Source organism: Rissa tridactyla, chromosome 17, assembly GCF_028500815.1.
Source record: "Rissa tridactyla isolate bRisTri1 chromosome 17, bRisTri1.patW.cur.20221130, whole genome shotgun sequence".
NCBI classification, from domain to species: domain Eukaryota; kingdom Metazoa; phylum Chordata; class Aves; order Charadriiformes; family Laridae; genus Rissa; species Rissa tridactyla.
The window spans coordinates 4,580,966-4,607,019 of record NC_071482.1 but is presented as its reverse complement, the minus strand read 5'-3'; the positions used below and the strand labels follow the sequence as shown (position 1 = coordinate 4,607,019).

The following is a 26,054-nucleotide window of genomic DNA, read 5'->3' as shown; positions in this document are numbered from 1 at the left end:
AGTGAAATCGTTGTGATCTTTCTTCCATGCTTTCCAAGTTGTCTTTTAACAGCCCTTGTTGGATTTCCTTTACGTTGAATGTCAGCAGTGTGGGTGAGGGAGGAAGAGAATTTGAGGGGTGCTGTATCTCTATTGAAATGCTAGAGCTTGTCTGGTTTCATATTTTTGGATGAGTGTTGTTCTTCCAGGTGGATGAGCTCTGTGCTCCTGGAGAGGTCCGTCTAGCATCTACACGCCAGTGCGTTTTTCCTGAGCGATATGACTGCTCTCCGTCTTGTGGGCCTGCAGGTGGAGAGATTAATGCAGAGCTGGGCATGTAAGTCTCAGCCCAGCCTCTCCTTAAGAAACACTTCACAATTAGTTCTGACTGGCTGAGTTACTGATCGCATTGAGGTCATTCTAGCATAGAGCTGTGGGAGGTGGTTTTGAGAAACTTTCCATTGCTGGAGTTCCTTTCTGTGAAGATACTGGCCTTCAGTCCTCATTCATTGGCCTTGTTACTCTACCTGGAGAGTATGCCTGTGTTTTTAACCTTACCTAGGGAGTTTGTGTACTTGGCTGGAGACACCAGAATGAACAGTGAGTGACAAAGTGAGGGTGGACAGAGCTGACATTTTCCGAGGTAGACCTTTTCCACGTACCTCAGGTCAACTCCCCTAAAGTGGATCATCACTCTATTACATTTAGACCAGAACTGAGGGAATTGGTCCTCATTCCCCACCCCCCATTTAATGCTGACTAAAACACTGAAGATAGTTCTTGTCATATGATGCTACTTTTTGTCAATGAACTTCTGTATTGCAAAATCTCCTCCTGACGTGGATTGCAGAGTAAGCTAAGTGTGTTAAAATTATACTTTGTTGCTTTCAACCATTTTCTTAAAGCAGAACTTTAGGGAGGGATGTATAATGCCCTGTTACAAGACTGAAGTTGATCTCTATTAGAGACCAACAGAGGCTTGTTAGAGAGTGGGGTATGACATTTTGGCCTTTCATGTGCATTGAACAGCAGACACATTACTGGATGAGATGGACTGTTGAGTTTGCTCTATCCTGTTTTCCATGGATACACAGTAGACCCACTTATTGTGTAGATTGTAAGATATTGGGGCTAGCCTGACCATCAGTATGTTGTAGCTGTTTGCTCAGGATCATAAGTGGTCAAGACTTTTTGCCTGCTTTATAGATGTCACTGCAAGCAGTATGTCTCTGCTGAGGAGCTCTGTGACCAGCTGTGTTTGCTGAGAGCCCCACAGATCTCCTTGGGATTTGGCATCAATAGAGAGCTGCTTCTGAGGATGAATGATGGAGAAGTGAGGGTAAGTATGGGGTGGGGGAAAGCTTTCTCAGCGTGCAAGTCTGGAGAGAGCCCTTGTAGGTTACATTTAGGGACTCCTGGAGGCGGAGGTTGCAGAAGGGTGTGAAGCTGTGAGCAGAGAGAAGGAGGTGATGCTCAATATGTCTCATTACCCAGGGTACTGATCAGGCGTCAGGTTGGTGCATTACTGAGAAATGATGGTTCCCGAATGGTGGGGAAAAAATCTCGCTCTAGCGTAGTCTTGTACAGCTGAAGGTAAGGTTGATCACAAAGCAGGATCTGAGTCCAGGGTTGATTGTATCAGTGATCAGTGTTCCCCTCTGCTTTTAATAGGAAGTGGCAAACGTTCTGGGCCCAGATGAACACGTGCAGAAAAGCCAGCGGGTGCATTTGATTCTGTTTAGTCCTGGTGGAGTGCTGGGTTTCATTGTCTCCAGCACAGAGGCTCTGGATGCATTCCTGACAGGTAGGGCTTGAGAGCCCCTGAGAGTGAACCTAAGTTCCAGCCAGCCAAAGCCATTCATTTCCTTTCCGGTTGGCACAGCAAGTGGACAGCAAGTTGGCACAGGGGGAATTTATTGTCAGACATTCCAAACTATTTAGAAAGTAGGGAGACATCTTGTCCTATCTGGGAGTAAACAGTGGGGACCTGCACTGGCTGCACAGTTAGCTCCCTGGGAACGGGTCAAATAAAGATCGTAGGATGATTTTTGACCTTCCAAGGAACTAACAGGAAACTCCATTTGGAGGCAAATCTATTGACAAGTGTGTGCTGGCTCCTGATTTCCAGTTGCTCCTCATCTATGGCAGTGTGACTGAGAGCAGAATTTGTCCTTGTAAGCTGTAATTGCCCACAGATACAAAAGATTTTGTTCTTTATTGCCAAAGTTTAGGTGTTTTCACATGCTGCTCATTTTGCAGAATTCATTCTGATTTTTTCTGTTTCTGGTGGCAGGAGATTTTTCATCAGATCAGTTGCTAGAGAAAGGTCATCGAGTCCAGAGGACTTCTTCCAAAGATATCCATGCCTTGCCCCTCATTCCTAACCCAGTAGTATGTTTGGAAGCAGGAGACACAATCCTTTTTCAGCTTAGCATCAATTCCCACAGTAAGTGTTGCTGGGTCTGGGTGCTCTTTGCAGATATACGTGTCCAGACCTGTTCAGAGCAATGACTCTACGTTTGGTAGTGCGGCATGTGTGAGTGCATTGCTTCACTTCCCTGTCTGTTTTGCCCTCAAGGGATTCCAGAACTTTAGTCTAGGCTCTGCCGGTGACTTACCTGGTGTTTTTTTACTTTTTGACTGGACTTCTGTAGAATAGAGATAACATTTTTCCCCTGTTAGAAACCGTAAGTCTCTGTTGGGCAGCAATGCATACCTCAGTTAAGCGAGTTGACACTGCACGACCCTGTAAAAGAAATGCAGTCACATAGTTTTTTGCCAGACCAGTGTCAGCTGCCCTAACTGAAGTGGGTCTGAGTTTCTGACACTGTGCTGAACTGTTCCCAGATCGTGCATCCAGCCATTACCCTGTTTATCAGAAGCAGCATCTCTATAACAGCAACCCAAGCTGGGATTTTGGACCCTTCCGAAGGCTAGACCACCTCATCCAGGAGACTCACCTCAACGTCTCCTGGTAATATCTGGTGTGATTAATAGTGCATGTGTTATGGGCGGGACTTGAGAGTGAGCTTTTCACAGAATCGGTACGTCCTTGGTAGTGAAGCAGTATGTGAAAACATCAAAGTTTGGGGTGTTCAAGTCCATGTATTTAACCATCAAGCTGTGCTTTCCTTACTTCTCTGCTTTAGGTTTGCCCATGTTTTCCTGGAGTCTGGGACGTACGTTTTCAGGGATAGGACCGTTCAGGAACACTTTCTGATTGTCACTGTGAATGAAGCAAATGTGGGCTGTGACCCCAGAGATGTGTCCTTCCAGCCCTCTTCTCTGTTCCAGCTGACCAGACATGGGGTTTTGAAGCAACAGGATCTGAACTTAGCTCCTAATTGGGCTGCTATCACAGGTACAGCCAAAAAAATTGATACCTATCTTGAACCTTGATGCTTAGCCATGATCTCTCTTGTACGTCTTTGTGTATGTTTAAACAAAAAATGTTATTTATTTTTTTAAAATACCATCAAACCACTGGCATTGTTAGCTTTAATCCCTTTCTCCTGTGGAACTCCCCTTCCCGAAGTTCACTGCTGTCTAGCCAAGAACCTGCCTGCATAGGAGCTTGAAGGGGAGAGAGAGGGAATGAGCAGTTGTGTTTCTCCCCACACCCTGCTTGAGGAATTCAGGTAGTAGAGGGCTTTGTTTTCCTTGGCTTGAAAGCAGAAAGTGCCAGTGCGTTTCCGTGATAAACTAAACTGAAATTAAATGCATCATTTAAAAGTTCACTAAAGGCTAAACACAAGGGCATTTAAGGTCTTCCCTCAAAGCCATACCTCTGTGTAAGTGCTGTGCACATACCAGTCCCTTGTCCATCAGCAAGAGGACAGTAAAGCAATAGAAATGAAAGTGTGGCTTGCAAGCATGATCCTCAGTTCTGTCACCTTCAGCTACCAGTGCTGAAAACATTTTGCCTCCTTGCCTGCATGCACCAGATCAGCAAAGGGAGAAGCAGGAGCTCGTGTAATGAATATGAAAGTTGCTAAATGTTGGTTTTGTGCAGGAGGGAGTGTTTAGTGAGGTGTAAAAGGGAGACTGTGCTATTGATGCACATTGCTTCCTGCGTGTCTCACTTCTTGCCATCTCTCTTGGCTTCCCCAGCGGTTCTCTTTGTTCTGGGCTTCCTAATTGTGGTGCTGACAACCCTGGCTATAGTGCTTCAGCCTGCTGTGCCTATCATTAGCCCCCTGAAGAGCTGGAAGCCACGATGGAGGAGCCTGGGCGAGCCACACATCCCACCAGAGTACATCCTCCTTAAAGACAGGTAAACCGCCTCTGCATGGAGCAGAGGAGCTCAAACCTTGATAGTACAGAAGCATGTCCTGTTGCACTTAGTGACTGTCTCAGTCTACGATGCTGGACTTCTTGTCAGCTTTATAGTACACTGAGTTTCTAGCTGCACAGGGAGTTTCTTGGTATTACCCAGGAGTTCCCCAGTAGTATTCCAGCTCTCTTCCAGTGTAGTGTATAACAGCTCTGTGATCTGCACAGAGTATTATTGCTGGATTACCTGTCCCAGGCTTCCCCTGTGTGTTTTGACTTAAATCTAGGCAAGAAACATATCCTGCTTGAACTAGGCTAGGGATACTGCAGTATCTGATTTTACTGAGAAGAGTGAGATGCTCTTCACCCTCTTCTGTCGTTCCCTCTAGCCTTCAGTTCTATCAGATGGTTGGTCCTCATGGTTCTGGAGAAGATGCTGGCTTTGAAGAGAAAGGAGCTGTGCCTAATGCAGGTGAAGTGCTGTGCCAACCCCAGCTGTTCTGACGTTGACTTCTTCCCACTTGCTCTCCATTCTGTTGTCTACTCTTAACTCTCTAGTATGGTATTTTGATACCTACTTGCCCAGAAATTTGTGCACACACACGAGGTCACACAGGCATTTTGGCTGCTCTGCACTCAACGTGTTTGCACACAGTTAGACACACAGACACACACCACTCACGCTTCCATTCTAGGTTCATTTGCTTTCTTCAGCTGTGGGGTGTAACCTCTGTCATTGGAGGGTTAGTGTTTTCTTCCTTATGAGTTAGGAGGGTAAGTGGCCAACCCTGAAAAGTCCTTTAAAACAACAGTGGGTTCAAATGACAAGTGAAGAAAATAAACATATTTAAAAATATTTCCTTGGGTTCTTCTGTTGGTCATTCTATTCTCTGAAGGCACGTGACTCATGGGCCTTCTGGGGATGACCTCAGCTTGGGAATTTCAGGATGTTTGCAGGGTACAGCAAGTCTAGAGTCCAGCAGATGGCACCATCTAGTGATGAGGATAACAGCTTACAGAAAAGTAGCGCCCTGACGGTTTACTGAACAAGTTAAGAGTTGATAGTAATGCTCTGTCATCCTCCCCTCACTAACATCCTCCCCTCTCTTACATCTCTTGCCTCATCCATTTTCCTCCTTCACAGCACACAAAACGGACACAGTGCGCTCCTGTTGATAGGCACTGCCCCTTCTGGGAAATAAACTAGAATAGACTTGTGGCCAGTGGTGGAGTGTGAGACTTACGTTGTGTTTCAGGAGAGCGTTTTGCACTGAGAGTTCTGGAGGATTTCAGTGTTCGCACGCTGTACGATAAGCTGGAAGATCAGAATTTGCACCTTACATCTCAGCTGGCAAAGCACAGGATGGATGTGTTGGTGTTTTACAACGGCATCAGCCAGCAGATTCAAAGTCTAATGGTTAGTGTGAAGAAACAATTGAGGGAAGTCTTGGAACTGGGAAATTTGTAAGAGAAGTGGTTGCCCTGAAGTGGCAATTTACTGAGGGATAGGTCTTAGTCCTTTCGGTACCTTATTCTGGCATAAAATAGTTTATGCTAATCTGTGTTTTGATATGAGAGGCAGAATGTGGAATGAGTGGATTGTGAGGCTCGCAAAGTATAATAGTGCTTATTTCTGTAAACAGGACGTGGTGCAAGCACTGGACTCTGAAAGCCTGAAAATCTTCGCCAGGCAAAGGACTGGTGGGCATCAACCTGCAGACAGCAGCTGGGCAGCAGTGGGCGTTGAACAATATGGTGAACGCTGTAGCAACAACTTCCAAGCAGGTGAGAGAATCAGAGTGCAGAGCAAGAGAGAAGCACAGTGTAAGGGGTAGCATCTTAAAAATTAAAAGTTAAAAAAAAGGCATGGCTCATACGCATGAGAAGAGTTCCCACAAGATCGTGTCTTTCCGTGTTGTGGTTCTGTAAGAACTGACAGCCTGTCTTCGTGCCAGTTCAATGAGAAGACAGGTCTGTCAGCTTAGGAATGGGTAAGCAACAGAGTTACTTGGGAATGTTACAGCGTGAGGCATCTTGGAGCCATCTTGTGGCATTTCCAAAGAAAGGTTCTTACTCTTGCTTTTGCTCTGGAGATAATTACAGTTCTTCATGTGGTTCTGTGGAAGTCCGCTTTAATTGCTTGTCGGGTTCATTAGGTGCTCCGTGGCAAGAGGCAGCAGAGTTAATGAAAGCTTTGGAAATGCTACTTGGGAATGCTCTATACAAGAACATAGCTGTGAAACAAGAGATGGAGCAGAAAGTCCAAGGACAGGATGTGGTGGCAGTTGTCCCCTCACTGGGCAGCCTGGCCAGTGAAAGTAAATCAGAAGTAGTGGAAGGGCAGGTGAGTTGCAGTTGTCTGTTATTGTGACATCGCTCACCTTTCTGCTAGATTTTCCACATAACCATTTCTTTAACTATTGGGCCTTATCCCACAGGATCGTGAGCTGCCTCAGCAATGTGAGCTCTTTAGTAGGACAGATGCTTTTTTCAGCTTCCCTGGACACGAAGATCATGGTAAGGGCAGTGACTTAGTTGTGGGTGCCATGGGTGGTTTTCAGAGATCACAGTAGAAGGCTGATTAAGTGAAGTCTAGGTTAAGAGAGGGTATGTACGTTTGCTAACAGAGCAAATATATAATTACTTTTTCTTATTTATGCTATTTCTTACTTATGTACATTTTTTTTGCTGAGATGGAGAACTGAAATTTCTCCAGTTCAGGAAAGCCACTTCTGCTTCCTCTGTAAGAGGGAAGTCAAGAAGCTTTTGTCCCCACAGACCCTTTACACTGATTTATTAAACGACCACCTATAGGGAAGAGAAGGGTGTCGTTATACTAATTACATGCTAATATGGGGAGCTCAGAAAAATTCTGTACCATCAGTTCTGTGATCCTCACAGCCTCTGGGTAGGCATTCTGTCTGCTCAATACATGTATGTTGCAGTCATCCAGCCATGAAGAGCCTCCTCTTCCTTTAGGCTTAAAAGTGATCCCTCGTTTTCTTCAGGTTTAGATCTCCATTTGGCTTATCTGACTGAGTTGGAGGTGGAGGGCCTGATAGCAGCTTCCCCCCTTGCCAAGACTCTGTGTGAGATCAAACAAGCTTTGGTAAATCTGCAGCAACCTTCAGACCGCGTTAATCCAGGTAACAAACCTTCGTCTGTGTTGCAGTTTCTGTTTTCCTATAGTGAGTAGGATGTAAGATTACAAAATGGGAGAAGTTGTCTCTCATCCTTGGTGCCGTGGTAAAACTCACACGCAAACGCCTGCTGTTGAGCTGCAGGTCATTGAAAAGAAGTCACCACAAGGTCAGTAAGCAGACCAAAGTGCTTGGCTAATTCACATATGTAGACTTGTGTCTTCCTTTCTGTCACCAGGTACTTAGAGAAACAGGGGATTTTTGTTTCTTATGAATTCATTTGTTAGAGCTTTTTTGTTCCTCACAAAAGGTTTCTGGGAAAAACGTCGTAATGCAGCCAAGATCCGTTATCTCAGGGATTAATTTACCAGCAAGAGAATAAGGCAGCTGGTTCTCTTCACGTGTACTGGCTTATAGCAGTAAATAAACAAAGAGTTAAAATAAGCAGGATGCCTTCTGAACTGAATGTTTTCCTCAAGCTGTTGCTGAATTTTCAGATTGTGATGCTTAGAGTTTGAAATTATTACTGGTGCGGTGTTGTTGTAATTAGGGATGCATCGTTTGCATTATTTTGAAATTCAGATCCAGTGAGCTTTGCAAAGGCCTGAACGTACTGTCAATGTGCAGCTTGCCACATACTCTAGAGTCACTGAGTAAGTGTACAGTGCTGGCAGTATTCCTGTCCTGGTTTTTTGCCCATTAGACTGGGCTGTCTTAGTGGGGGCATAGCAGTCCCTTGATGCTGTCCACTGAACTTGCACTCTGCTTATGTTTTGAATTTCTGTAACAGAGCGCAAACATGAAACAAGTGTGGGGAGCTCAGCCCTCTTCTGAGCTGCTGGATTCTTCGGCCACAAAGAGGGATGAAGCTCTGCTGCTGGAAATAAAGAGGAGCTGCATTGCTGAGAGGATTGAAGAGACGCAAGCAGAAGTATTTCATCTTCTGTAAAGTAAAACAGCCACCAGCTCGTTTTCTTGAGGAATTTAGCGTATCCTTGGCAATGGCTAAAGGTGGATTATGGGAAACTGTGTATGTCTGCAGACAGAGCTGCGGTACCTGAAGTGTCAGAATAGATATGTATTTAGTTAGAGATGTGCTTGGTCAAACATGTAATGAATAATCCATATTCTGTTTTCTTAACCTTGTTGAAATACTTTCACACTTACCTTGGATTATCAAGAATTTGTAGGCTTGAGAAGGAAGCTGAGGTTCTTGCATTGTTTACTAATTTTATAGTTTTCATTGTTAAGTCAGTAAAGCAGAAAACGTGAGGCCATGGGTGGCGTAAGAGACCCTGCTTATCAATGCATTCTGTATAACCTTTATGATCTCTGATACGGAAGATATTTGTGAGGGTTTTTCAAGTATAATTTAGATCCATACTTGCATGCTGTGCCCAGCATTTCTACATTGTCTGTGCCTGTTTTCAGTATACTCCTGTTGGTCTCAGTAAGATCTGCTGGCACACCTTGAAGGTCTCTAGAGATGTGATTTTTGAGCAGAGTACACTTAAGCTATTCCTTCTAATGATGACTGCAGGGATCACTGTAGCTGCTGGTGTCCAGTGCTTTGGGACCCTGATCTTTAAACTGAAAATATCCTTCCTGCCATTCTTACTCTTTTGGCCTGTCTGTATGATGCTTTGAGAGCATCTCATGTGAAGTGGGCTTTGCTTCTGTGGAACAGGAGCGGAATCAGAACACCTGCTCCATCTCTTTCTGTGCAATATTCCTTAGGTCTAGGTGAAGTGCAGCAACATAAAACTTCTTGACTGTGAGCCAGCACAGTACCTTGGCAACCCCCACAGGTAGGCTTCAGCCTACTGTTTCCAACAGCGAAGCCTATTGTCCTCTCATTGCAATATTTACTGAATTGCTAATGTGTGAAGAGGCTTGCGAACCCACTCCTTCCTGGTTCCTAGACACAAATCTGTGTTTACTTCTGCCTTTGCATAACCATTGTGAGACATCAGTGCCCAGGAGCCAAGTGGAAGCTCTCAGTTTTGCTTCCACTAACTGGTGTCTCTGGTGGATCCAGGGGGACTGCAAGGTCTTTTGCCCTCGTCCACTCATTGCGGTGGTTCCACATTTTCTGAGCTTGCTCCCAAGCCCAAAAGGTTTGTTTTGGTTCCTTCGCAACTTCACCTTGGAAGAATTTAGGTACTTTGTGACACTTTGAAGGGACTTTTTAGAAAATGGGAGGATTTTAGGAAGCAAACCATACCTACAGGCAAACACTACAGAACACTTGTAGGTCACTTTCTGTGATTGCCTGTTCTAGAACACAGTAGTGAAAAAACTGTCATTGTTTTCCTCATTGCTTTCTTTTTTAGGTTATCAGCAGGTATGTTTATAACAGTACTACATGGAGGTAAGCATCTTCAGTGATTGCTGTCCCTGTAATATCCACAGGGAAACAAGGTACCCAGACAGCTGATAAAGTTATCTCTGTGACTTGTGGTTCCAGGTTATGTTTGTAAAAGGCTGGGTGGAAGGCTATAGTAAATAAAATTTGTTACGTTTTTCATTGTAATGGTTTTTGCAAGGAAAATGGGGTTTTATTTTAGATCAAAACAAGGATATGTGTATGGAATTTTGATCCAAGTTTCCTTTTTTCCCCAATTGTGGTTTTCTTAACAAGTACACTTCAGTTATAAGTAAACATTTTTGAGTTTCAAAATGTTTTGGGTGTTTTTTTTCCCCACAAAACCAAAGAATATCAATGAAAAGACCAGAGTTTCACACAGCATTTCTTTTCATGCTCTGTTAATAGTGCCTTGGAAAGAACAAATAGGAGGAGGAGTGGTGCAACCGTTGTTTTTGTTCTACTTTTGAAGTATTTACTGTTGATAGCTCTTTTTCTAGTGGTCTGTGGAATCTTCTGGAAGTCCAGTGCTATCTGGAGTAGCTGTGAAGTCCCCTCACGTTCCCTGAGACTGCTGATAGGAGTGGTCAAGTGCAGGGTCACTTAATTTCGAATTTGGAGAAGGGTCATAGGACTCTTGTTTTTTCTTCGGTTGCTTTGACTTATGCCTCTTTTCACAGAAAATGAAAAGGCCCTTTTCAACATTCAGTGTAAAGTTCAGCTTCTCTTGGAGAGCATCAAACGCTGCTGTGGCTGTGAGAAGGAAGGTATGGTTGAGTTCCCTGAAGAGGAACCTGTTTGGTTTATGTTTGTGTGGCTCCGAGTTCTGAAATGAGCTGTGTGGTTTCTGCTGATTCTGTCTCCCAGTGTGAAACTGTCGTCAAGCTTCCCAGTTTGTTAGCAAAGCCAGATTAACGTTCCTGACGGTGTTGGTTGCAGTTACTGACGCTGCCCTTGGCTGTGCTCATTATCTGGTTGATCCTTGCCTCTTATACATACACAGATAGGTACAATGCTTTTAAATGCTGGTAGAAGACAAGATCCAATGAAAATGTCCATCTGAAGAAAATATCCAAGGAGGATATTGACTACAGTCTTCGAATACAGTCATGTTAACTAAGCCTATCAAGTTGCCGCTGATGAATATAAACATAATGGCCATCCATTGAATTCTCCTAGATCATACCAAGTGCAGTGTATTACAAGCGAGCTTATTCCACAGCAAAAGAGGTTTTTGCTGAGTTCTATGACCTAGTTTTTGCCTTGACAAAAAACATATGCAGCGGTGTAACTTGGCTGACTGGCCGCTAGGATGAGAGGCAGATAATTGAGATGGTCCTGAATCATAGTACTCAACTAAAATGCACCCAGACTTTGGGCTTTTTATCAGATGTGGATTACCTTTGTATAGCTGAGACATGTCTTGAGTTTAATTGCCATAGTTCTTAATAGCTTCCTGCCCTTGAACCCTGACCTAGACTTCTGTGTGTTGCAGGTGAAATTGAATTGGCAGATGAGAATGGCCAGGTGAAGAATTTGCTCCAGAACCAGGATCACTACGCATCGCAGCTCCTGAGTGAGAGAGAGTTTTATGTGGTACTCAAAGTCACACGTATGTGAGTTTGTAAATCTCTGTATTAGAGATGCTTTTATTTTCCTTTGTAGCTGAAGAAATACCCCCACACAGGTGAAGGCTGAAAGTTAGAGGATTTTCATTCTGTATTCTCAGCTTGAGCCTCTGTGCATCCTTAGCTTCACTCAGAGACAATAGGACCTAATGATGTTGAAATTAAGGCTGCTTTTGAAAACGGTGTAGTGGAAGTCAGGATTGTGTGTGACAGAGATTTCCTGATAGTCCCAGTTCTACCTGCAGCAAACGTCCTTTCGCAAATTTCTGGTTTTAACACTGTGCTTTTATTCCTCACAGGACATGAAGGTTCCCAAGAAGCTGTTTTTACACCACTGCTGAAAGATCACAGCATTGTCACTCCAAAGTTCCTGGGTAAGTAACCTGAAGTAGATGTTTCTGTAACCTTGTTCTCAAACGTGAGAGGAGAGAATACCATCAGTTGTGCTCCTAGGGTAGGAATAAAAGCCTGAAGTAAAGGAGGAGGTTTTTAATTTATAGTCAAAATGGGAAGTCTTTCTTTCCATAACTAAAAAACTAAAACTAACTTATTTCTTGTAAGAAGAAAATGCTTGTTAATATCTTTGCATTTTGCATGAAGTACTGGATTCATAGATGACACGGTGCATACCATGGAACTACAAGAATTACATTTGCTCTTCTCTTATCAGCTCCTTTTTCTCTTCTCTCTGCAGCTAAATTGGGGAAGAGGGAAGATCTGAAAGTGTCACCTACCAGAGTGAAATCCAGAAAATACAGCAAACAAGCAATCTTGCCTTTGGAAGTTCTATCCACAGAAGGTGAGCCCCTGACCTGAATGAAACGAATACTTAAACTTTCTTTAGGCCCCCAACACCTATCCATGAGTGTGTTGTGTTTCTATCGCAGGTAAAAAGAGTCATTCACCACAGGGCACCAAGAATAAAACTGTGGCTTCTCCTTCCAAAGAAACTGGGAAACTAATCATGGCAAATGAGAGTTGCTTGGGTACTAAGTTTTGGAGGCAATCGTTATGCTTGTTGGTTTATTCCTTGATGAAACACACGATTTGTTGGTTTTTTTTCCCAGAAGCCTGAAATAGTAAATACCTCATTTCTATGAGAAAATAATAGTGTCACTGAGCTAGTTCATGAGTGAATCAGTCTGAAGCCAGGTATGTGTTAAATAACTTTGCTAAATGAAGCCTTGATCCTTGCAGACACTGAGCTTGTATGGTGAATCACAGAAATTGTCAGGACAAGCTGCAGCCCCAGGTTGGTTCATCTTTCACAGAATCATAGAATCTTCAGAGTTGGAAGGGACCTCTAGAGATCATCTAGTCCAACTCCTCTGCTAAAGCAGGATTGCCTAGAGCACGTCCCTCAGGACTGCATCCAGGCGGGTCTTGAAAATCTCCAGAGAAGGGGACTCCACAACCTCCCTGGGCAGCCTCTTCCAGTGCTCTGTCACCCTCACTGTAAAGAAGTTTTTCCGTGTATTTGAACAGAACTTCCTGTGTTCTACCTTGTGCCTGTTGCCCCTCGTCCTGTCACGGGGAACCAATGAAAAAAGTCTGGCACCATCCTCCTTCAGCCCACCCTTTAGATACTTGTATGCCATAATAAGGTCTCCCCTCAGCCTTCTCTTCTCCAGGCTAAAGAGTCCCAGCTCTCTCAGCTGTTCCTCATAAGGGAGATGCTCCAGTCCCTCAATCATCCTAGTTGCCCTACGCTGGACTCGCTCCAGTAGTTCCCTGTCCCTCTTGAACTGGGGAGCCCAAAACTGGATGCAGTATTCCAGTTGTGGCCTCACCAGTGCAGAGTAGAGGGGGAGAATGACCTCCTTCGACCTACTGGCCACACTCTTCCCTATGCAGCCCAGGATTCCATTGGCCTTTTTGGCAACAAGGGCACATTGTTGGCTCATGGATAATTTACTGTCTACTAGGAACCCCAGATCCTTCTCCTCAGAACTACTTCCCATCAGGTCCACCCCTAACCTATACTGGTGCTTAGCATTCTTCCTCCCCAGGTGGAGGACCTTGCACTTGCTTTTGTTGAACCTCATTAGGTTCTTCTCTGCCCGGCTCTCCAGCCTGTCCAGGTCACGCTGGATGGCAGCACAGCCCTCTGGAGTGTCAGCCACCCCTCCCAGTTTGATATCATCAGCGAACTTGCTGAGGATACACTCTGTCCCATCATCCAAGTCATTGAAATCTTTAACCCAGTAGTTTTATTTTTGGAATTGCTGAAGTATTCAACTAACACGTCCTTAGTACTTTCATCTCAACTTTTACCTGGCCAACTTCTGTAAATAACTTCATAACTCCTTAGGCGGGTCATATCTCCGTGGGATGGACTCTGTCCCATCTTTCACATACCTATTGAATCAGCAGTCCTGCTGGTTTTGTGTGCTAAGTACTTGTACATATGCAGCACAATGAGAAACATATTAAAACTGCATATAAAGTTTTAGATAATCTTGTAAAAGATACAGATGAACCTTTCTTCTTCAAGGTTCCTCTTAAACAACAAAAAAGGCTGTAAAACATAATCAGTGAGAACATGACTTTTCTCTATACAACACCCAGTGGTATATTGATCTCAGAGAACTCACGAACAATTTTGAAGTTGGAACACTTGGTTTTATGCAACTCTTTTGTTGCTGAAAATATTTTGAATTAAACAAAAAGATCTCCAAAATGTGTTTTCTAACAGTGGCCCGCAAATAAGACAGAGGGCTGTTGGGACTTTCCAGTAAGATATACCCTATATGCTAGTGATGTAGGGACAGTGTACAGTGAAATCCACCTGTGTCTGTTTATGTGAGAACTGCATGATAGTCTTGGATGTATTTAGCTGTTCATGTCGTGAGAAAGTAGTATTCATATTTTCTACAAGGAACCGATGCTCAGGAGATCTCAGTCACCCAGCAATTCAAATTCCAACTCCGGGCTTTGGAAGTAAAAGCAGCAACTAATTTCTGTTAAATTAAAGGAGGAAATCTGTGGTTATGGAGACACTGTATTCCTCTGCTTCAAATGCATTCAGTATAACACCTGTTCTGTGTGTGTCATTTGTTCTGACATATTTTAATGCATACTTGGAATCCAGCAGGTAGCATCTCTTCTCTGTGAGATTTGCAGAAGTACTAAGACACATAATACTTTGATGGTACAGGAACAGTCACCATAGATCATGTTAGTGACTTGCTGCGTTGTTGACTGCAGCTGCAAAAGGCATGAAGCAATGGAGCTGCAAAATGAGATTGTGCTGATACTAGGGAAGTACAGAAGTAGTGTCTGCTTTGGATTTGTGGGGATGTAAAATTTGTTGGGACGTGGCAATCTCCCCCTCACCCATCTGTCAGCCGGTGTAAGTTCTGCCAAATCAAAGCCCAAAATAGCAGAAAATACGCAGTTCTCTGTGAGAAGTCTGCTGCAGTCCATCGCTCCTACACCTTTGAGCAATAAAGCAAAGAATTCCATATATTTTGTAGTTCCAAAACCATGCAAAGTGTACACCTGTGGTATTCTTATTGGGAGAAAAATTGCTAATAAGCCTATTTCTTGGAGTGTATTTGCTAAGCCAAACATAGATAAAGTGAAGAATGTGGCATTAAAAAAGCTGGTGGTTTCCAGGTGCCCAGCTCTTATTAAACTCTACTGGAGAGCCGTTGTGCGTAGGTCTGAAAGGTTGGCCTTTGTAAACAGTGCCAGGGGAGGTACTAGCTGATAACTGGGTTGTGGTCAACAAGGAAGTCAACATGGTGTGTAGGTTGAGGGCCTCTTGTAACACTGGATGTTGAGGCCAGTTGCTCTTTGGCAGCCATAAGAAACAGTGTTTTCAAAAGCAGCTTGCCTGAAGCACCAAGCTCTTTAGGATCCACAAACTGAGCTATACTGCAATGTTAGAAGGCAGGAAGGGAGAATTACCACAGTCCTACATGTAGATCCTGGGCTAACAGCTTTTTGGAAAAGGGCCAGATAATGAATATGCTCACAAATGATACCAGGGGAGAGATCAGAGAAAAAAGTGGATATTCGTGGTTTGGTTTTACATTATAACACTACTGCAGAAGTTAGAAATTGGAACTATAAAAAGACGTGGTCCTCTCTTACTACGTGCTGCTGTGAAGTTGGATTTACTCCACTTAGATGAAATTTCAATATATTTTGCTATAGATGACGTCAGGACGTGTGGGGTTTTTTTTGGTCTTGTCAGAGAAGCAAGAGTTAATTTTTTCTTTTCTATCGAAAGAAGTGTTGTATACTAGCTAAACAGTCCTTGAACTCTCTCCTGGAGAAATAATTTTAAATTTTAAGATATGAACGTTCTTGCATCCGTAGTAAGTCCATCAGCGAATGTCCCCCATCAATGATTTACCACCCTAAGGAGTTTTGCTGTAGTGCGTTTACCTGGACTTTGTAGGTCAGCAGTAACTAAGAACGAGGAAGACTTCGTAGTGTTATAAATCCTTTGCTTACCTTGGCTTCTCCACCCTCTCTTAGCAAACTGCAGTTCCAAAACTCATAGCTAAGCTCAGAAAGGAAGTATTTGTGCAGCAGAATTACTTCCCTCAGGTTTTATTATTTTGTGGGTTTTTTTCTTCCCACCACATTCACCTTCTGGACTGGGAGGAAATTTGAGACCAGGTTGTGTAGATCCTGGACTCAAGGAGAAACTCACCTTGTGGAAGAGTTCAATCTCGTCAAGAAGCAAGCTGGATCCAGCTGCAATCTGAACAGGAGGCTGTGCAGCCAAGCGGCTACTTCCCCTTCGAGTTACTGTTCATACTTCGTTGGGTGGTGCTGAGGGGCAGCGGGGGGCAGTTCTCGTGCACCCCAGTTGACCTGCCCTGGTGTGTGTAAATGCTTGTAAAGCAAGCTCAGTTAACTGGGAACTGGGAGGAGATTTGTCTTGGGAACATTCCGTCTGTTCAGGATGTAATGAACTTTCCTCTAAAGTGCTCATACCTGGCTATTCCAGACAGAAATGTAGAGTAATTCAAGCCTAATCTAGCAGAGCTGACTTGAACGCTCTGGGAATTTAAAGGAAAATTCATTTCAGCCACAATGAAGAAACTCGTTCTAGCCAGGGCTCTGCTGCTCCCAGGCTGGCAAAGGAGTGGAGAGAGTTAAGACAGAGAAAGCCCTACGCATTTCCCAGAGTGACTGACCCAGACACCTGAAATGAAATAGCAATGCAACAGCATTGTGCTTCTGACCTCACATGCAGACTTGTGATCTTTGTGATTTGTTGCTGTGTACTTCTTGGCCTAGTTTGCCATTGCTTTGGCTCTTGCCTGTGTTCATGTCTGCATAGTCTTGTCCTTGTCTTTCTTGTCTTGGTAAGACGCTACTTACAATCTGAAATTCTCCTCTCATGAACCAGCCTTTTCTTTTTTCTTTGAGAAAGGAGAAGGCTACAGGGAACTGGTGCTGGAGGCATCTTTAAAATCAAAAATAGCTGTATGTGTATTTTTCTTCCTCTTTCTGTCACATAACCGTAATGCTTCTGCATGGCTGCTTCTTCCTCCCAGCCCTCCCTGCAGGCAGGTAGCAGAACCAAGCTCAAAATCAGATGCAAAGCGTTGCTGTGAGTGGTATCTGAACTTTAACTCTCCCCCTTCCCCGACTCTCTGGCAGCACTTTTGCCCCCAGGAGAGATAAAGGTAGCTTCTTCAGGCTATTGGGCTTTCTGCTTTGGGGAAATTCCCTACTCTTTGTCTTGTGGATCTTATCTACTCTGTTACTCAATGTACTCTGGGTTTTTTTTGTGCAGAACTTGTGATACACAGCTGGGCTGTTTCACATAGCGCATCCATTCAGCACACCTTTGCATTCCTCTCTCTGTCCATCTTTCTCCTGGTCTTTATTGCTACCATGTCTCTGCTCTGTGCGTTTCTACACTCTGTTTAGGATTCACAGATCAGGACTGTTCCAGTTTAAATGGACACTCTTTGATTTGCAGACCACTCGGACTGCCATTGAGATTTTGACTTAATGCCTGGGAAACAGACCTAGAGATCAGGTGAGACATGCCAGGAATTCTACCAGAAGTACATTTACTCACATGATAAATGATACTGCTTGTGGGATTTTCATCAGCAGTGAACCATTCAGAGAAGTTACAGAAGGATAACTCAGTTCTCTACTTACTTTCTTTAATTTTCTTCCATCTCCCCGTAGTTCATGTTACTTACCATGTGTTTGTGTCTCTCTCCTTTGTCCTATATTTTCCTAATTCTGTTCTGCTTTTCAGCTTCTTATCGCAGTTATCTTAGCTTCTAAGTGATGGCTTTCTGGTGTTTAATATTTGTGAATCATTAGCATTAGTTCCGTGTGATAAAACTGATGTTCCATATTCTCTCCCTAAGCCTCTGATTGTAATACAGGAGGCAGATAGTTAAGTGTCACAGACTTACCTGAGCCATTTTGCTTCATTTACTTCCCTGCTTAGTGCACAGAGTCTTCACGTGTGCCAGCTGCAGCCGTGAAGGATTCTTCCATGCTGCTGGAACTTCACCTCTGCTGACTCAGCCAGCATGACAGGGAGGGACCAGAGAGATGTCGGGGCCTGGGGCAGCAGTGGTACATGGAGGTGAGAGGATGTGCTGGTACCAGCAGAGAAGAGAGAGTGCAATCTGTCTGCGCCTGAGGTCTCTCCTCCTTTCCTGCTGGTACCAGCGCATTCTCCGTACTCCGGTTCAGGCTGGTGCCAGCGTTTTCCTTTTTTTTTTTTTTTTTCCACAAAAAATAATTTGGTTTTGTACATAGTTAAAACACCAGCTCTTACAGCTGAGGGACACCTGTTAGTGGGAGTCTTTTCAAAGGCATGGCTTTGAGCTGTGTCCCCATTCTGTCCCCATCACAGAGAGGCCAGAAGGGACAGTTACAGGGGAGTCTTTGAGTATGCTGTTGACCAGTGTGTCATTGAGACCAGCCTGCCTCACATAATGCAGACTTAACAGAAGGCCAATGTATCTAGGGAAAAGAGGAGCTAAGTAAGAGATTCTTGAGGAAAAGAGAGAAGTTTCTTATCTAGAAAATTAATTATCGTTTGGAAAGTTATTTTCCTTTCAGCAAGGGACTATTGTAGGTGTTCAGATGTTTTCACAAAGATGGATAATGGTGTGTTTTCTTCCTATTCAGTCACTTGTGTAGCAGCCTGATCCTGTAAATCCTTTTTTTCAAGACAGACAAGTAGGTATTGTACTCAAGCAAGATTTTCGAAACTCTGCTGTGCCATTTTTTTGCCACCAAACTGCTTATCCGTGGCAGATCTTCACAGTTTTCAGGTACCTTCTTGAATTCACAAAATAGAGTACAGTAATGCTTCATGCGAGGCCAAGCAGAGGTCCTAGAGTGATGTGGCCATTAAAGCTTTAGTGCTACCTGTGAAAGAAAATAGGAATACTTCCTGAGTATGTAAAGCAAACTGATGCACTGGTCTAAAGGCCAGCAGCAGAGGTTGTTGCAGCACTGTAGGAAGCAAAGTGTGTGGGTATCAGCTGCTCCATTGGAAAGCCCGCTGTGGGATGGTGAAGCAGTCTTTCAGGGCTTCAGACCTGGCAAAGTGTGATGGCAGAGGAATTTCTGCTTAAGAGGCTGGGCTTATACAAAACAATGTGGTTTTTCTTGTAGTTTCTCAGTTGCATAGCCCCAAAAGTCGTCTCTTTTCCAGTTTTACGAGAGTGGTGGCTGAAGAAGTATGGAGACTATGTAGGGCTCGAACACTGGGACAGAACAGAAGCGCTGAATGACCTGAAGAATTCATAGGCTGGAAAAATAAATAATGCAATGCAATCATTTCCAATATTTTTATGATCAGGATACTTTCAGGTTAGGATATTTCTTGCCTGCTGACAGTAGGTGACTCGTAGATTACCTTTTGCTTTTCCCATTGAAATTACAATGAGATTGGGCCAAATGGTTATTAATCTAACAGTGGGGTTCCACTACAGTGTCCAAAAGGGCCAGTCACAGACTCTTGGAGGGAAATTTGGAGGAACAGAGACTTAGCAATATTTGAGTTGTGTGCAAAGCTTCAAGGCCATGCTATTTGTATTGTAGTTGTTATAAAAATTACTATTCATGTTTAAAAAAGGATCGGTTAAGTTGAGCAGACCTCAGGTACCATGACAGCATATGGGTTTTTAAACTAGCAGGGGAGTGATTTTATGGTTGTCAAACCCACTTAATTCAGTAGAGAAATCTGTTACTGTTTTTACTGGTTTTTATCTTTTCTGCCTATTTTACACCTAACTACGTGTTTCTTGTCCTGAAGAATATTTATCACGTTTGTCTTAGAAGCTCTTGGGAACAGAGAAAAGCTTCTACGTAATGGCTGTAAGCCGTGCAGGTGCGCGTACTCTGGTTTTGTGCTTGCAGCGCATGGAGTTCGACACATCCCCCGCAGAATTAGGGGCTGCATTTGTTTATTGCTCATCTCTGCAGCATGTGCCACACCTTGCTGCCTCCTCCCGCTGATTGGGAACGGGCTTCGGCGTCCCGTTCCCTTCTTCTAGGAAGTTCTTTGTTTACACTGGATATAAAAATCTTTCTTCAGTTAACCTGGGAAATTTAGGAGTACAAATATGGAAATGTATCCGTTCCAAAGCATATTTATTTAGCAAAAGACGTTACAGAGAAAGGTGCCGGCCGGGGTGGCCATGGGGGGCGCAGGGCAGCCCACCCTCAGGAGCAGCCCCGCTCCCCCTCGTTTGCGGGCATTGGGCACAGCTGTGTGGGGCTGTTGTCCAGGCACCTGCCGTGCCCCTGGACAGACTCACTCGTGCTGTAACTCTGAGCAGGCAAGGAATATTTGTCCGCGCTGCTGAAATTGTGCTTTTTGGGTCGTGGTTGTGGTAAGTCCTGAGGCAGAAACTGGGGGGCTTGGGGGGGGGACGGGTGGCAGAGCCTCCTGTGGTGAGGGGAGGCTGCGCTTCACCTCAGTGGGAGACCGGGGAGGCCTGCAGTTCCTCCCAGCTTGGGGCCCATATTTTTCTGCCTACACATGAATTCAGGGAAAAATGGCGGGCAAGTTGTCTTTACCCGTGACTAATGCCAGCCATGGGCAGCCACGAGCCACCTGGGGTCGGGATATTTTTCTTGGAAAAGCTGTGGCTTTGCCAGGCTCCGCCATGGCTCGCTGAGGCGCAGACACCCTCAGGCTCAGCTCCTGGAGGTGAGGTACCTTGCTGTTCTTAAACTTTTAATAGTTACGATTTTAAGCTCGCTTTCACAGAAATCTTGCTGCAGGTCTTGTTATCAGTCTGTTTTTCAAGGAAAAGAGCAATGCTTTTTCTCATTTGTTTTGGATTTTTGCTTGAAATATTTATGAAACACAGGACAGACAGAATTAGTCTTCCAGTCTTTTCAGAAAGAATCATTGCCTGTTGCAATTCGTTTTCAGATTAAAGTGGCATTTATTGAAAAACAGTGGTGTTTCCGAGTAGGTTGTTAAATAAAAGACATAGTTCTAGACTTGTTTGGGGGTTTTGTTGCTTTGCTATGTGGTCTACTAGAAAATTCATGTTCATCCTTAAATCCAGCCTACTGTGTTGCTCTGACTGGGCTACTGGGCATTCTTTCTGCTTGAAAATCCTAGCAAAACACTACAGGGGTTTAGCAGCAGCAAACCAGCTAAAGTTGATGCCATTTGAGCTTTGTTTCCTAAATAACATGCTTAGTAATGTGAGCATTTAAATGATGCCAAATGAGCTTTGAAGATAGCATCTCGCAGGTAACAAATGGTAACTCCTGTTGCTGCGGTGGTTACGATTAGTCTGGAAAATCTGCTAGGTAGATGCGCGCTGCGGATGAATCCCTTTGCATCTAGCATTTCTGTGTTTATTTGGTTTTCATTTACGGCCTCAAGTTTTGTGCCTTGAAATTCAAACTCTTCTTTCAGCTTAAAAAATAAACCTCACTTCACAATGTGGAGTTGAAAGAAACTCAGTTATGGTCTGAGCATGAAATTGCGTGTCATTATGAATGTAAACTAGTTCGTGCTTTCTGGTGCTGTTACTTGGAATTAGATGGTTTGAGTGATTATAGGGTGTGCAGTGCTGCCAGAAAATATCTGCTCCCAGGGGTTCTTTCACACTGGTGGGTCTGGACTAGTTTTTCAGTCATTGCAAAATAATGTTTTGGAAAAAGTTCACGAACTAACCTGGTTAAAGCGGGTGTAATCAGGCATTACTTAGGAGGCGGTGGTTTTCCTCTGTGAAAATCTCTAGTATCAGAAGAAATTAATGCAGCCAGCTTAACAAAGTCTAGAGTTTTTGTCAGAGGATGGGGCTGGAACAAATCATTGGGGTCTGTAAATCAGGATGCCCTAGATTGTGTAATGCTAAAGAAATCTCTGAGACTGTGTCAGGGCCAAAGAGTTGGCACCATAATCATACTCTGTAAGCTCAATATTGTCTCTCTCCTTATAGCTTATGTATGTGTTTATGTTAAATTACTTTGCTGCGTCACAGACTTGCAGTAAGGCTGTTGAGAATTTGTTACTCTTACGAGTAGCCACCCTAGAGTTCTTTGTATGGGGGTGCACCAGCAGTGATCTTCTGAATTACAAGAATAAATGGACTGTGAGTTGGGTGTGTTTTTCTAGCATTGTTGTGATCGTTTCTGTTTTCAGTAAGTGTTGACACTGTAGTGAGAACAGCAGTTGCCTGCAAATGTTTGCAGGAGAAGATTAATTTCTGTGTTTTCCTTCCTTTTCTAGTGGAGATAAAGGTGGGCCAGCAGTGTCATGGTGTCTGCTGAAGAGGTTCCTTGCAGTAGAGGCGGTGCTGCTGGAAAAGGTAATGAGAACAATTTTCACTGTATAATTTGGCTACAGTTTTTGTTTCAAAACGTGAACCCTGCCTATAAGTTAATGACAGTGAAGACGCTCTCCAGCTCACAGGAATACAAGTCTTCACTGTATCCTTCCGGTCTTCACTGAAATCTTAACATCCCAAGCTCTCTCAAACAGTTATTTAGCTCTTGCATCATACTATGTGGTTGAAAATGTAATACTGAGAATTCCTAGTTGTTAATCATTTGAGAGGGGTTGAGTATCCTACTTGAGGTATACAAGTATCCTACTTGAGGAAAAGGACCTGGGGGTGTTGGTCAACAGCCAGCTGAATATGAGCCGGCAGTGTGCCCGGGTGGCCAAGAAGGCCAACAGCATCCTGGCTTATATCAGAAATAGGTTGGCCAGCAGGACTGGGGCAGCAACAGTCCCTCTGTACTCAGCACTGGTGAGGACCCACCTCGAAGCTGGTGAGTGGGTCTGGAGTGCAAGTCTTATGAGGAGCGGCTGAGGGAACTGGGGTTGTTCCGCCTGGAGAAGGCTGAGGGGTAGACTTTCTCACTCTCTACAACTACCTGAAAGGAGGTTGTAGCAAGGTGGGGGTTGGTCTTGTCTCCCAGGTAACAAGTGATAGGATGAGAGGAGATGCCCTCAAGTGCCACCAGGGGAGGTTTAGATTGGATAATAGGAAACAATTCTTCACTGAAAGGGTTTTCAAGCATTGGAACAGGCTGTCCACGGAAATGGTGGAGTCACCATCCCCAGAGGTATTTAAAAGACATGTAGATGCAGCACTTAGGCAGGTGGTTTAGTGGTGGTTTTGGCAGTGCTAGTTTAACAGTTGGACTTGATAATCTTAAAGGTCTTTTTCAACCTAGATGATTCTATGAGGTCTACAAACATGATTTACAGGGAAGGGAATGTGCCCTACATATAGTCGTCACTGAAAAGTCTACATGCTGTACTTAGGTATTACATGTGTCTCTTCCAAAATCAGTTCTGTATTTGAGCATAAGGGAAAATTTAGACTTGCCACACATAAGAACTTTATCTCTTACACAGTTATGGTAGAAGGTAGGTATTATTATTTGTTACCATCTTGAAGCTTGACTAACCCCAAGATAAATTGCTCATAACTCTCAGTTGTTCAAAATCTGTGCGTTAGGAAGTCTAATATAAAATCACACTGTCTAACTGTAGTATGAAGTCTTGTTATCAATAAATTTTTGAGCAATATGCTAACATGGCCAAGGGACAGACCTCATGATGGAGAAACTCGTACAGTTTGCCTGCCTACATAGCTTTTTGCTTACTGGATTGCACAGCACGTTTTGCCATCCTTAAATTCTCCCTTTCTCCTTTGCTGCAGAGTAGCACTTTGCCTTAAGCCAGCTCTCCCTTCTCATCTTGTTTGCCTCTTGACCAGAATGCAGGAATTTTCTAGCAACATAGCAGGTGAAAGGGGAAAAGTGTTCAGGTTTTTTGAAGGTGGGAGGGGGAGATAGTGAGAGCTAGTTTAAACTAGACAAAACTCTGCGAAGACGCTGTTGTTAAAAGAAGGAAAAGGAGGTAAAGGAAAGCTGTGAAGTTCAGCGTAATCAGTAGGGACATCTGACCTGTCTAGTCTGGCTGAGGCTGGAGCAAGAAAGCATGGTTTTGTGTTAAGGAAAGATTTCTCAGTTTACGAGCTAGTAAATTAACTCTTGACGTGCTTGCAACATAGTTGTAGGCAGAAAAGAAAGTCTGCTTGAAGGTATGTTAACTTACAGTTCAAAATGTGCTTCTCTTCTTTGCATATCTTTGAGTTATTGCTACTCACTTGACTGAGGGAGAGCAATGTTTATTCCTGTTGAGGCTGCAGAACTGACTAAGGGAATTTACAAGTAAGAACTGAGTGTAAGAATTGCATTTTTTTTTTTTAGTATTTAGCACAGGAGTATTTCTCTTGGTCCATGGCTGTGGTTCCTACATGTTTCCTTCCCCCTCAAATGATTATAATAATAATAATAATGATGGTACGCATGTAGTATTAAGATACCTATGCAAGGTTGAAGGCTCCTTGTAATAAAGACCATGCAAGACTAAATGAAAAAGCAGTACATAGACATGACCAGGAAAGTAAATTATCTTCCTTCCCAGCTATAATACAAAGAGCCTGCCAGTTCACTTTTTCAGATTCTGGATTACAGTGTGTAATTTAACTGAATTTTGTAACATTTTTTTATTCGAGAGCCACTAGAACATGAAGATGACACGGTGGATAGCTTTAACCTGCTCACAAATGGGATACAAACCACAATGAATGAAATAAATGATGCAGCAGCAAATCTAAGAATTGATCTGTGATACTGCCACTTAAAATCCTATAATGGGATTGGAGGGAGGATGCCTGTGTGTGTATTTGAGTTGCTTCAGTTCTGCAACTGGACTGTATCAGCATCCTTGCCCTTTTCCATGTGAATGTTCTTAATGTTGATGGGTACAGCAATGTTCTCTCAATTTATTGGGTTAAATGAGGCCTGTGTTTGAGGACAGTTCCACATTCACTTGCATCAGATACCGTAACCTCATGCCTTAGTTTAGATGTCAGCAGAGGGTGGTTGTACTGTACCCGGGAGGTCCTACCTGCTGTTGCCCACACGTGCTGTTATGCAATGACCTATTGTGTCCTATGCAGTAATTCCCAGACTAACTAGTTCTAACAAACATTATGCATGCCAGTGAGTGAATGCGGGATTCATTCTTTCCATGCCTATGGCCTGTTTGTCCATTTCACCTTAATGTTTTTGAGATCTTTTGTAATACTGGAAAGTCTCTTAGATTTAGAAGCGGTGGTTCTGTCTTTAGACGTTGAAACGATGTTATTCTTCTGATTTCTTAACTTGTCTTTTCACCTGCTTTACAAACGTCTGATTTGGACTTTCTGCTCAGGCATTGATACTGTAAAACAGATTGCAAAGTACATCTTGTCCTCTCAAAGAAAATGTTGGTGTGGTGGAGTCACAGGCAGACGAACTATAGAGCTGTTAGGTTGTGTACTACTCTTAGCCTCTGAAGAGGGCTTTGAACTAAAGCAACATTTGAAATGCAAAGGAGCGTTTGTTGTCAACACCTGTTAAAAGCAAACGTGACCGTGCAGGGTGCAGGTACGAGAGCAGACTATTTCAGAATCATTTGCTGGTTTTGAGATTTTTGCTCCAGACTACTGGCTGTTACTGATCTTGAAGGTGTTTTCCCCCCACCCCCTAAAATTATTATAGGTGTGGGAAATGTAATGCTGCAATTCCTCCCCACTCACTTTTGCACAGAGGGATCATGGAGACATACACTTGCTAGTTTTCCAGATATTACTATGACAGAATTATTTTGCTCTTCTCTCAGGAGCATATGTTGATGCTAAAATTCATGCATCACATCCATCTTCTAAGATTTCTTCTCGAAACTTCTTTTTTATTTCCTCTGCTGTTGAGTTTTTTCCAGATTGCATTACTTTGTTTCCTCCTGATTTCTTTGTTTGACTCTTCTTCAAGCCAAGGACACCCATGTGTCAAAGTTCTGATACTGGGAAGGATGCATTTGTCAGACAAAGACTGAATGGTTTGTGATATGGCAAAGGAAGAATGTTCCTAGAAAAATAATGAAGAAGCAGGAGTAGATTCCAGCGTTACAGTTGTAACGCTGTCACTCAACCTTGAAATCCTGGAAGGTTCCTCTTCTGTGGCTCTTGTCTTCTGTGGTTTTGTCAGTTTCTATTGCTTTGTTGTGAGATTTTGGGATTCCGTGTATACATTTTTATGAGTGTGTTTTTGTTTGGCATTAGCAGCAAAATGATACATTGACTGAGAATGTAGTCAGAGGTGCTGAGGTACTACAAGTAAAAAGGG

General features: G+C 43.6%; 1 protein-coding gene across 1 annotated transcript in view; it reads left to right on the top strand.

The window, feature by feature from the left end:
• Positions 1 to 12,178, top strand: part of LOC128918522 (zonadhesin-like) — a 108,359-nt gene extending 96,181 nt beyond the window's left edge. Inside the window, exons 66-82 of the mRNA XM_054222812.1 lie at positions 189 to 316; positions 1,186 to 1,318; positions 1,651 to 1,783; positions 2,273 to 2,425; positions 2,827 to 2,953; positions 3,129 to 3,340; positions 4,090 to 4,252; positions 4,641 to 4,723; positions 5,508 to 5,668; positions 5,895 to 6,036; positions 6,408 to 6,595; positions 6,690 to 6,768; positions 7,260 to 7,397; positions 10,437 to 10,523; positions 11,252 to 11,352; positions 11,684 to 11,758; positions 12,079 to 12,178. Of these exons, the coding sequence (XP_054078787.1) occupies positions 189 to 316; positions 1,186 to 1,318; positions 1,651 to 1,783; positions 2,273 to 2,425; positions 2,827 to 2,953; positions 3,129 to 3,340; positions 4,090 to 4,252; positions 4,641 to 4,723; positions 5,508 to 5,668; positions 5,895 to 6,036; positions 6,408 to 6,595; positions 6,690 to 6,768; positions 7,260 to 7,397; positions 10,437 to 10,523; positions 11,252 to 11,352; positions 11,684 to 11,725 (2,070 nt within the window). The 3' untranslated portion in view covers positions 11,726 to 11,758; positions 12,079 to 12,178. The remainder of the gene's footprint in view (positions 1 to 188; positions 317 to 1,185; positions 1,319 to 1,650; positions 1,784 to 2,272; positions 2,426 to 2,826; positions 2,954 to 3,128; positions 3,341 to 4,089; positions 4,253 to 4,640; positions 4,724 to 5,507; positions 5,669 to 5,894; positions 6,037 to 6,407; positions 6,596 to 6,689; positions 6,769 to 7,259; positions 7,398 to 10,436; positions 10,524 to 11,251; positions 11,353 to 11,683; positions 11,759 to 12,078) is intronic.
• The last annotated feature ends 13,876 nt before the right edge of the window (positions 12,179 to 26,054 follow it).